This window comes from Lipophrys pholis, assembly GCF_963383615.2.
Source record: "Lipophrys pholis genome assembly, chromosome: 1".
Classification (NCBI taxonomy): domain Eukaryota; kingdom Metazoa; phylum Chordata; class Actinopteri; order Blenniiformes; family Blenniidae; genus Lipophrys; species Lipophrys pholis.
In genome coordinates, this window is record NC_137635.1 from 44,230,527 (window position 1) to 44,243,160 (window position 12,634).

The window sequence follows — 12,634 nt, forward strand, 5'->3', positions numbered from 1 at the left end:
AAGTTCATGCAGGCGCTAAAAACTGAGGACAGACTCCAGTGATTTATTTGAACTCATTTCATGAGTCAGTTCATGTTTTCATGTTTTGCTAAACTGTAAAAAGAATAAAAAAAGACAGTTTTTCCTGAAAAAGTTGCAAAGCTGCTTTAAAACACATGGATTCCATAGGATGATTATTTGAAGCAGTTTTATTTCAATGAAATTAGAAAACAAAGCAACAAAGACCGTCTTTCTTGTGAAGTTCCTCAATATCACAATCAAAACTTCAAATTAAACTTAAAATAGAAACTTGAGCCAAATACGAGGAGAACACAAGTGAGCTTATCTAGTAGCTCCTTCATTTGTTTGTATTTCTTCCAAATTAACAGTGATGAGTTCAAAACAATCACAGAAAAACATGAAAAAATTGTTGTCTGAAAAAGATGCACATGTAGAATTTGTGTAAATGACAAAAACGTGTCACCTTTCCTTTACACACCTCGTGTTGATAGGAAGTTTTACTGCATTATGTCACCTGACACTTTTGAAAACCTGAAAGAAATGTGAAAAATAGGAACTCATGTTTAATCTTTGTATGATTAAGCTATAGTTAGCAACCAATGATAGCGTATAAGAAAAGTCAACATGATAAATAAATCTCATAGTTTTGAATGTTTTCTATAAATCATGAGATTTTGTACAGTCTTACACTTTTCCAGTACATTTCATTCGACATAAATACCACGTAATGTCCCTTTTGTAAATTTAGAATATCTTGACTATTGAAATAGCTTTTATGAAAACGTTTGGGTTGAAATTTCTCATACTAACGTATCTATAAAGGGTTTGCACAGCTAGTGTGCACTTCTTACAGTACATGCTTTTATTTCTAACCTGCATCCTGTGACAACAGTTTAGAAATGTTTGTATGAAGCAGAAATTAGTGAACCGTTCACTGTGCAGTCACCGGGTTGTTTACGTGTTAAAGTCTTCGCACAAAAGGTGATCCAGTCTAATCTGATCGTAACAGCCTGCTAATCCCCAGTAAAGTAGTAACGATCACTCCACATTTAGTCCTGCTGCTCCTCTGCTGCTTTCAATAAGAGGTGAGTTGAGGATCTTGTATAAAGTAATGCTGAATACACACACACACCGATTCACTGAAGCCCATCCATGCATTCAAATCACTCTATACATTTTGATAGTTTTAAAATAGTTTACTTGAATAGCTTCAACTGAAACAGTTTTAAATTGAACAAAAGTGTAGCACCCTTTTTCATGCTTCCATAATTTACTGTACATCTTGGAAAATGTGTACAAAAATGCACTTTTCCAGATATCTCAATTCTCAAAGTGTAGTAATTTTCTGACTTTTGTCTGTTATTTCTACCTATATATATATAATAGTTGACAGAAGAATTATGAAGAGAAAGCCCAAGTTTTCTTAAATAAACTTCCATAATAAAAAAGAAAATAATGAATTGAAAAAAGAAAATAAAAAAAGAGAAAATAAAAAGAAAATAAATTAACTTCCATAATAGAATTTAATGTTATGTCCAAAATACACATGAGTAAAATGGACAACAGGGATTTTCACATTGAAATCACCTAATTTCCTTTAACTATAAAATCCATATTAAAATGTGCTGTTTATCAACTAACCAACTGGACCTCTTGAACCAAGAATGAAGAATTGAATACAAGTGATTAACATTTGATAAGGGGTGAGGTAATCTACTTATCAGACACTAGGTGGCACAATAGACTCACACAGTGGCTGAATGTGAAGCACCAGCCAATGCAGCAAAACTGTTTCTTCCTGGATCTCTGGACATAAAACCATAGCTGACAAACATACCGGCCGGCCAGGTAAGAAAACAATACTGCAACCCACCCCCACCCAAAATAAATGCACGTCATGGTTTTTAAACACAGTAAATAAAGGAACACATTTCATTCAAAGGAGATGATACTACCTTCGTATTAATCCTGATCACTTAAAATCAAAGTATGCTGTTTGTGGACCCTTTATTAAGACTAATTGTGATACCTTGACATGAACTATTTAAGAAAAGACAAAGTTACTTGACACTTAGTTAAGTAATAACTTATAACAGCTGATTATAAACCTTTATTTAGATAGCTCATTTCACAACTATGGTTACAAAGTACTTCCAAGTACCCTCCAATAATTATTATGAGTAGTTCCAGCTCTTTCCGAGAATTAAAATCTTTTGTTGTTGTTGATGTTGTTCCTGTTCACATATCAAACACACAGGCGGGTGAACGCATCTGTCCATGTTGATTACATCGCTAGATTTAATTACACATTTGTCCCTTTGAACTAAAGAATATGAGTCCTTGTTCAAGAGCTTGAGAGCTACTAAAGAAGGGCTGAAGAGCCATGTGGCTCCAGATCTACATGTTGTAGACCCCCGAGTTACCTGAAAGGACAAATACATGGAAGCAGGAAGCTGAATGAGCATTTAGGCTTGAGAAGGGTTGTGGTTAGTATGGCAGGGGAAACATTCAACATACTGGAAAACTGAAGGCTTGTAGCATTTTGCTTTGGGTCAAACAACACTAACCTGTACTTACTGAGAACAATATTTCTTGACGCACAACAGGAAATGTCAACATTGGCTGAGCAATATCAATGAGGCTGAGACTCATGGAGCGAATATTAGGAGTTCCAAAACACAATAATGTTGATTCAGATTTGAATGATTTCTTTTCTAGATGAGGATGTCAAGCAGAAGAACCCCACATCCACATTAATACATGTGTGCATGATCCAGGACAAATTCCTGGTACTTCCAGAAATACTAGGTGTTGTGTTTCAACGTCCAGTAGATAGTCTGTCCGTGTTCAGTGATGGTTTCAGGTCTGACATGTTAGTAGGGTTCCTTTTGTTAATACACAAGTATACAACTCAAAACTAAATGGTTTCATTTTCTTGTTACTGTGGTCATTATGTGACTCTCCTAAGTTCTTTGAGATATAATGAATAAAAAATATACAAATATTTCCATGAAATTATAAGATGTTATAAATTCAACATTTGATTTCTTATGTATTTTTTAATTTGAATAAAATCTTGAAAGCTGCATACTGACACATCCTGTTTTTATTTTTTAATTTATTCTACATCATCCCAACCCTTTTGAAACGAGCATCATCGTGTCTGACAGTTTATCTGAAAAGTGACATTTAAGTGAAACAATGGTTCGGATTGTCAATTACAATAGGTCTGACATCCCTCCGTGTCACCTGCAGTCTTCCTATCACGTCAAATGATTAAAGATGGATTTGCAAATGCACCTCTTGGTACGGAAACCATAATTTCATTCAAATATAGAAAGTCTAAAAGCAAAATTGTGTTAAATTCAACATGAACAGATTCAAGGTGGCTGGTTTACCACTGTGGGTGCCATGTGGAGAGAGGCAACAAAAATATGTAGAAAGTGCTGAAACAAACACTCATCGACTCAAAATGCTATAAATGGAAAAATCAATGGTAAAAGAGCTCAAATGGCTAAAAAGAACTAAAGGAGCTCACGCTTTAACAGCTGTAAACGTAACACTGCTAAAATTACTAAAATGGTCAAAATGAAAATCACTACTGGAAAGGGAAAAATCAAAAACAAACGAAAAACAAACTGGTTAAACAACTACATACATAAAAAAATAAAAATAAAAGTAAAATAACTGCTTAAAACCATAATAAAAGACACAACTGTGAAACTGTAGTTCTGAAATTAGAACAATACAAGTGTGTTCTCATTTTAAAAGTGTATGTTTGGTCATAAAGGTTGCAGATACTAAGAGCCTTATAATAGGATGCAAGTTTGAAATGGAAAAGAAAGTGAATAATTCCAATAATATAGAAAGAATTCGGGGAATTTCTTCCCAAAATTAAATTGTTTCCCACCCATTTTAAAGTTTCATCTCAGAACTCTGACTTTTCTGTCAGAGGCAGAATCCTAACTTGAATCTCAAAATTGTGAGGAAAAGTCAGAATAGTATTTTTGTCACATTTGGAAAAAGCTGAAAAGTGAAAAACAAACGGGGCAAAGGTGCGTTTAATGGAGAATGAAAATATGTCACTTAAGTGGAATCAATTCGGAAAAAACAATAATTTGTTTGGAAGGAGTGGTTAATGGGTCTCTATTTAGTGCCTCTAGTTTATTGCCTTCCACTGGGGTTAAAACTACCACCGAAGTGCCCCGGTAGGGTGATATTTCCTCCCTGACGCGCTCTATCGCGCCCCGGTGGGGTGACTTCCCCGGCTTGTTGTGTTATTTCCCACAGCACGTGAAGGCAGCAGGAGGTGGAGGGAGGATGAAGCACACGGAGCGGAGACGCAGCTAACCACAGACCTCCCCCCCCCCCCTCTCTCTCTCTCCAGCCTGCTTCGCACAAACTTAACGCTACATCTGCGACATCGGCGCGACACAGGAAAGCAGATTAAAACAGTTTCTCCGAGCGCGAGACGACAACCTCAGCAGATGTCTTCATAACGACACGGGTAGCTAGCTAAGCTAGGTGACGACAAAAAGGGCATCTCTCTCTCTCTCTCGCGCTCTCTCTCTTTTTCGCTCTCTTTCTCTCCCTCTCTCTCTCTTTCTCCGTGCCTTTGGCCGACCGCAGACATCAGATGCGAGCCGTTGGATAAACGAATCACCTTTCTCCGGACGTGTTGTGGGGGTCCGGGCTACAGTGAGGACGGGGACGCCAGCGGAGGGCCGAGATGAAATTCACGGAGCATCTCTCCGCTCACATCACACCGGAGTGGAGAAAACAGTACATCCAGTATGAGGTGAGCGCTAACCCCCGAGCTAACACACCGGCTAACGAGCCCGCCGCGCCGCGCCGCGCTGCGCCGTGCCGCGCCGCCTCCCTCCCGGGCTCACTTTTATCACAGGTATTCCATGTCGGACATGTTGGGCTTCCTTGTGTTTTGTTTGGTTCGTTACAAAACAGGAAGAAATGGGGGGTTGGGGGGTGACGACTTGCTCCGTCCAGCAGAAACGAAGGCGACAGCAGCTCTGAGCTGCGAGCTGTTAAACTGGACGAGCTGGGTTTGTGTTGTTGCTCTGCAGGTTTGGAGCTCTGCAGCAGATGTGCTGCACAGCAACACAAAATGTTCTCAGCAGAAAAGAAAAAAAACAACAACAGCGGAATCAGCATGTATTCGTTTATCTTTGCCCCCGTTAACCCTCCATGTCTGCCCCCCCCCCCCCCCCCCCCCCCCCCAACAAAAAAAACAGCTGAGCCAGCTCTGTCATGGTGCTCCTGTGACATGAGGGTGGATGGAGAGCTGCTGCTGGTAGATGAATAGATAAGCTCCATCTGCAACCTTTGCTCCATCAATGCTTCTCAAGATGTCAAACTTCATGTTTCCAGAAAACAAAACCTAGATGTGTCCAACCTGATCAACTTTACTGAACCGCATACGAAACCTGCATTTCTTTTGTTATCTTCAATAATACATATTTGCATTAGTGCAGAAAGTGATCCTGGCCTTGGTATGTATTTTGTATTTGGCCTTTAGTTGAAAAGGTTTGGGCATTACTGCAATGACGTATTTCACTTGAAATCCATCTTGTCTTCTATAATCAGTGTTTTCGCACAAATTTACGCAACAAATAGTCACTGATGATAAACACTTGTTACAGTGAAATGTGGTTTTGTGCAGATGAACCCGATGCGTCTTTAAAAAGAAAGATCCAGTGACTCGACCAATTCCTCATAATGCAGTGTACTATGCAGGTGACCATATGTGACAAACCACATTTCTCCATGTTTCTTCCAAATGAAATAATTATCAGAAGTCTCATGGTAATAACAAGTCAAGTAACAGATTTTATCGTAGGACAGTGTTTCTTTCTTTCTTTTTTAAATTTTTTTTATTAAAAATAAATAATAGGACAATGTTTCTCAGAAACCTTTTGCAAAACATCTACAAGAAATTTGTCCTATTTAAAAAAATCCTACTTGGAGAGTTTTTGGTCAGTTTCATTAATTCCAACATGTTTCACGACACATAATGGGAGTTTATTTACACTTACAATATCCTGAAATCACATTCTGTGAGTAACATCTTCAACTTTTAAAGTTTGTTTTGTATATATTCTCTGTAAAGTGTTAATATTTATTTTTAAACCGTAATGGTAATCCAATCAAACTGCAATCATGTTTATATTTTTATATATAGGAAACAACAGGGCCCTGTCCACATGATCCAAAACAATCATACTTTTCTCCCGGTCGTTCTTTAAAAGTTTCTCTGCCACACAGCGTCAGTGCAGGAAATGTCTGCATCCACACACCATCAAAACTACGCAGTACATATGCCATACCAATAGGTGGTCACTCTGCTACAGAAATACACCCAAAATGGAGAAAAAGACCTCATGAGGCGTGTGCAGTTCTCCAGAAGTGTTTGTTGCTCATCGTCGTATTCAAAAAGTCCAACATCTCACCTTATTAAACTAAATAGTATCAACAGCTTCTGCAGTATGTAGTACGCCATTGTTGTTGTTGTTAAGAGATATTGCAGGGTCAAGAGGTGTGGTGAGGACATCGTCGTTTTCAGCAAGTGTGCATCTTGCCCGACCACACGTTAACGCCGAGGTGGCTTTTTCAAATTTCTCCACTCTGAGACCTGTTCTCAAACCACCACCATTTGCAGGCTCTTAAAACGCTGCACCATGTGGATGATTCCCCCCCCCCCCCCAAAAACGATGCGGTTTCATGAAATGGAGTTGTCGTATGGACAGGCCCTTAGATCGCTGGTTAGCCCCAAATGCTTGTTTTTTCTACTTTGGGAAGAAAACTGGAATAAATCCAAACACACACACAGTAAGGCCGACCTGTATTTAACCCCACAACCTTCTCTCTGTGAGGAGAGAGTGCTAACCACTACAGCACTCTGAACAGAAAATATGTCACCAGTTGATTCATTGTTGTATCTTAAAACCATTCGTTAAGAATCAGCAATTTCACAGTTCCAACATGTAAATCAAAAAATATCTTTAGATTCTTCGCTGTCAGGACAAATCCTTGGATTTTTGGAAAAACCTCCATTACTATTGTATTTTACTGATCGTGCAAGCAAGTGCAGCTGAAAGAAAAGGCTACAAGGCACAATTTAAACTATAGATGATAAAATATACACCCGCAAATGAGAACAGAGTGTCTGAAAGATGGGCGACTGTGTCGTGCGATTTAGAAAAAGGATAATCATGAGCTAAAAACTCGACAGTCTGAGCTGGAGGAACAAGCTGCACTGTTATCAACAGTGCAGTTATGTCTGGACGTGGAAAATTTAAATGTAATTTTCCTCTTCGTGACGCCTTATTTGTAAGATGCGACTTCTGCTCATGTGAGTCAGAAAATACGACGAGTTAACGGCTCAAAGAAACATGTCGGAAAGAGGAACTTTCAGGATCACAAATGTAGTTGCGTCCAAAAGCGTTGAAAACATTCAACATTTGAAATTGATAATGTTGTGAAATCTCACCTAAAATACATTGAAACGACTGCACAAACACGCATACCGTCACGTGTGGTGATATGTTTCGGAGGCTCGTCTCAGACACCTGAACGACGTAAAGAAACGTAACGTGCACAGACCTGCAGAACTCAAAACACTGACACGCTTTTGGGCCCATCAATAAAGTGTGTATGAGCGAACACGTCCGTGCTGCAGTTGTCCTTTTTGTCATTGAATTTCAGCACAGTTTCTATTAAGTGTGCTCGGTCGGAGCAGTTAACCAGATAAAAACGTCAATAAAGCAGCTCAGCAGCAGGTAACTAGATAACAGGGCTGCATCATATCAGGTCAACATGTGATAATGTGGCAGAGTATTGAGATAACGATATAATTTGCGATAAACACTTAACCGATGATGCTGATGTGTTTGCGCTTTGGCATTTGTTCACCCAAATAACAGTGCTCTCTCTCCCGCCTCTTAGTTGGATGACTGGGTAGTTTTTGCTTCCTCATTTTCCATCATTCAATCGTTCAGTCGTTTGAGTTAATCACCATTTATTGCATTGATCACTAAACTGTGATTCGAAGCATTTTTATGCGGCTTTATTTCAGCTTGTACATATGTAGAGTCAAATGGTATTTTAACAATATGAAAGACGGCTCAGGACTGTTACAGGCACACTGAAGCAGTTAAGTTTACGAGATTTCTCTTCTTTATTAAAGCATTTCTTTGATTTTCAAGGCCGTTAGCAATTTGGGCGGTCAGTAATTCAGCGTACAAGCTTTTGACGTAAACAGTTAAGGGATGATGATCCACAGAACACAGATGTGAAACAACAGCAGAGAGAGATGGCCTGACCTGTGATAGTGACAGATCACTACATCGATGATAACCCCAACCTCGTATCTCATGTCCTACAAACAAGGGCGATCGAAACGAGCCACACGCAGAGTAATCTGTGTCAAATGTTGTCCGAGGATATAGAGGAGCGCACGCTGACACAGTCAAAGACCCCATTATTGAAAAGGATAATGCTGCATAGAGAATTCAACAATTTCTTCCTGACCTTCTACAGTTTTTCCAATTTATTTTCATTTATCGAGTTTATAGCCGCCTCATTTGCATTGTCTTATGTTAGATGTTAATATATCAAACTCAGTTCCGTCTCTTCAAGAGGACAGCATCTGCAAAAAATAAAATAAAATACACCTAGTGATAAATATTTTGATCGATATGTAATAGTATACGGTACTAACTACTTTTGCAACATTGCACAGCCAGTCAGCATCCTTACAGTGGTTCACTTTACTGCAGCTGGTTTCCACCGAAGTTGGTGAAGGAGTGGGATTCTTCCCGCTCCTGCAGTGTTCGGACACAAACCAGATGTAGCTTGTTGTTCCAGCGAGCTGTAAATGTGGCTCTAGGCCCGGTTAGTTTTATTCCCGTGAAGCTGTGTGACCCGGACCTCGGAGCTGTCAGAGCCGTGCTCACACACACATACACACACACACGCACACACACACGCACACACACACATACTCACACAAACGGAGTGTTTTCGTGTGGCAGCTGTGGTTGTGCGCGGTTCAATAAGCGTGAGTGAAGTGAGCGGTCGTGGATATGAGCTGAAACATCTTTGACGGCTTGTCACTATTATTACGGCTCGTATTCATATATCAGGACTCTACAGCCAGGTTTATTTATTTATGTACATAAAATATTAGTTGTATAAAAAAGAAATATTTCAAATCTGCAACACAAAAAGACAGCATTGTAGATTCCCATCAGGGTTAGGGTTACATTGTGTTTGTATGAAAAGTTTGATTGATTTGCGCTCATCCTTTCTCCATTAACCAAATTTCCACTAAAACGTTTTCTTGCGGTCACTGAGGCCCCGATTACTCAACGTCTCAAGTGAAAACGCATCATTTTTGCGTTTTTGTTTCAGAAAAGTTTTGCGTTTACGATGCAGTATTTTAAAAGTGATGTCCGTTTACACCGAAATGGCGGAAACGCTGAAAACTATGTAGTTCACATGCCGGTCTGCGAGTTGCCGCTTGTGGTTGTTTTTGCAATAAACCACACACATATGCAATCAGAGAACAATATAGTACAAACATTGTTGATGCCGAGTACACAGACATTCATATGGACAAATTGCCAAGGATTGTTATTACGGTGACTGTCAACTTTAAAACTACCAAGTCCCAGGAAATATGGACTGAGGGTCATGACACTCTGGAGGCCGCAATGTTTGTTACTGTCCATCTACTCACGCAAGTACAGAAGAACTATTAATTATGACCATAGTGCGCATACGCAGTAGCAGCGTTCAGGAAAATATATATAAATTATCTGTCCTTCTTTCTCTTCTGAACAAAACAAGGTTTTTTTTTTTTGTTTGTTTGTTTTTTTAATCCATCGTACTACACTGATGGGTTGTGTGCAGCAGTTATGGAAACTGAAGTGACTTTCATGGGAAGTGACTTTGCTGACGGAAGCTTGTTTCAGGTGGACTGAGGAACAGAGAAACTGACCGCAGAATAGGGGCGAATCAACACGACTGAAACTGTAACAGCAAGCAGAAAGAGAGCAAACAGCTACTAAAATAGTGATATTTTCCTGACGTAGTCTAGGGCTTGGCAATATATGGAATATACTTGCCGTATCAGGGCTTGTTCACTGTGCGCCACCATTTAAAAATCCATCCAACTACAAAATGAAGAACGTCTGAAACTACGCACATCGACATCTCTTGTCGGTTCCACAACAACTAAGAAGCGAAAGCAACCGGCGCTGACGCAACCAAGTCTGACGTCTCCCCATCTCAGATCAATGTCGTACGACAAAAATTGTCCAAAACACAAGGCGATAACGTCCGCGGTAACCCAACCAATAGCAGAAAACATGGCCCCGGTTAGTGTGATTGAAAATTACAGATTCAGAAAACTCTACACACTTAACCCAAGATATAACCTGCCTGGTCACAAATATTTTGCAGAGAAAGCTCCACCTGCATTGTATATTCAAGCGAGAGGAGAAAAGGAAAAAGTAACTATTTCATGATTGTGCTGTTTAATAAATACAGTTTTGGCAAGATTCACTTTGTTGTGATTTCCCCCTTATTGTCTCCAATAAAATATTAGCATATATTAATGTAGTATGAACAACAATGTCTTGATGTAGACATAGAATCATCACACTGGTGTGATTGCATGCATCGAAAGTGTTGATGTAAGGCAAAATATCGAGATATATATGGTGCATTGTGACATGGCCAGAGAAGATAAAGATATTGATAAAATGCCTTTATCGCCCATCTCTAATGTTCTTATTTTTTGCCTCGTTTCAGACCATATCAAAGCTTTATACACAGAAGCTTAATCTGGCTAGAATTATTTTAAAACACACATTTGAAGTCAAGTTTCTAACAGATTATTGTAACATTACCCAGTCAGTGAAATAAAACTTTTTCTCAGATCCACTTGAAGTGTTGTAAACAGTTTGAACTTAAGTTACATGAAATTAAACACATCACAATCCCACGAAAGCTTCAAAATACAACTACACCCCAAATTTTTGGCCACAATGATTGGTTGCTTTGCCCTGAATTCAACCAACATCTCTCTAATCTTTCATTCTGGTTCCATCTCACAAGGGTATGTATGCATTTGTTTGTTGCAGCAGCATTGTGGCTTTAGGGAACCCACAAAACACTTTTTAAATGTCAATAAACTGGCTACACACCTTCTCATTACTTTCACTGTTTAACTGATATGGTGCAGCCCTACTTAACACAAGAAGAATTATTCGATTAAATAGCAGCAGTGTGTTATGTACTATGATGTGAATCTCCTCATCCAATACTTCCCATGGGTGGGGTTTTTTTGGATTCAAATTTGTTTATTGTAAATGAATTTTGAGCCCAGGGAACTCCTAATCTAGTTCAAATAAAGCTGAAATATCTATCAAAAGATGGCGCACTGTGGTCATCACATGGTCGGCAGCAATACTCGGGTAGGCTGTGGCGTTGAAACGATACTGTAAAGGGCCAAACACAGGCAGTAGCAGCCTGATCTGTTAATGGACGACGCTTTCGTGGCGTTTACACCCAATTCTGGGACAACCACCTGAATACCCTCAGTTTCTTGTTTTTAACAGGCAACGGTGGTACCCGGTGTGGTCTTCTGCTGCTCACTGGGTATTTTCTCATAGAGAAGGTTGTGAGTGATCACATAGATGTGAAGTTTGATGAATTACTTTTACCAACGATTTGGCAACTTGTTGAAAACACTGCTGCTACTCATGCGCACTGCTGCCGTAGTAAATAGTTCCTCAGCACATGTGCAAGTAGATGGACGATAATGGCGATGGTGGCCTCCAGAGTATCAGGACTCCCAGTCCATATTCTCCTGGGACTTGGTAGTTTTACACTTGAGTCACCCAGAATAGTAATCGAACTTCATTGTCTGTCCATACGGATGTCTGTGTACTCGCCATTGTTAATGTTTAAGGCAAATTGTTCTCTATGCTGGCATGTGTGTAGTTTCCTTATAAAAGCAAACGGCTCTAATTCATGGCGTAACCCGAAAACTATATTGTTTACAGCATGTCTGCCTTTTCTGTGTAATCGGACATCGTTTTTTAAACTTTTTTCCTAAATGAAAATGTAAAACAGATGCGTTTTCACTTGAAACGTTGTCGTGTAAACGGGGCCTTAGTTGCGCACGTTGACCATGTCTTCATGATGAAATAAATTGAGTTCAGACTGTGTAATTGGTATTGGGTTGAAGAAAAAGTGTTGAAGAGATGTGTCGTGTCCCAATAACAACCATGTTAGTATGTTGTTGAAGTATTTTAGTTTAAAAGGCCACATGCTTAATGTACAAAAGCATCCTTGAACATAAAAAATCATTCCTCAATAGAAACAAAATACACTGGAGGAGTCGCAGGTCCTCATCCAAGATGGCGGCCAGGCAGAAAAGTCTGCTCCAGCAGTTAATAAGGCGTCTACTTATGTTTATGAGCATTCTTATGAATGATCAATGAAAAGAATCAAAAGAAGAGAGTCTGCAGAAGTGAGTGTTTGAGTGTGAGAAAGGAGAGAAAATGCTCCGAGTTCAGGAGGAGAGTGATCTGTGAGGATAAGCAGAGCT

The 12,634-nt window shown here is 39.5% G+C and overlaps 1 protein-coding gene across 1 annotated transcript in view; it reads left to right on the top strand.

Annotated features, from left to right (window-relative positions):
• Positions 1–4,288: 4,288 nt before the first annotated feature.
• The window catches only part of LOC308106707 (xenotropic and polytropic retrovirus receptor 1 homolog), a 24,322-nt gene continuing 15,976 nt past the window's right edge, over positions 4,289–12,634 (top strand). The window contains exon 1 of the mRNA XM_080458608.1: positions 4,289–4,798. Coding sequence (XP_080314734.1) covers positions 4,730–4,798 — 69 coding nt within the window. The 5' untranslated portion in view covers positions 4,289–4,729. The remainder of the gene's footprint in view (positions 4,799–12,634) is intronic.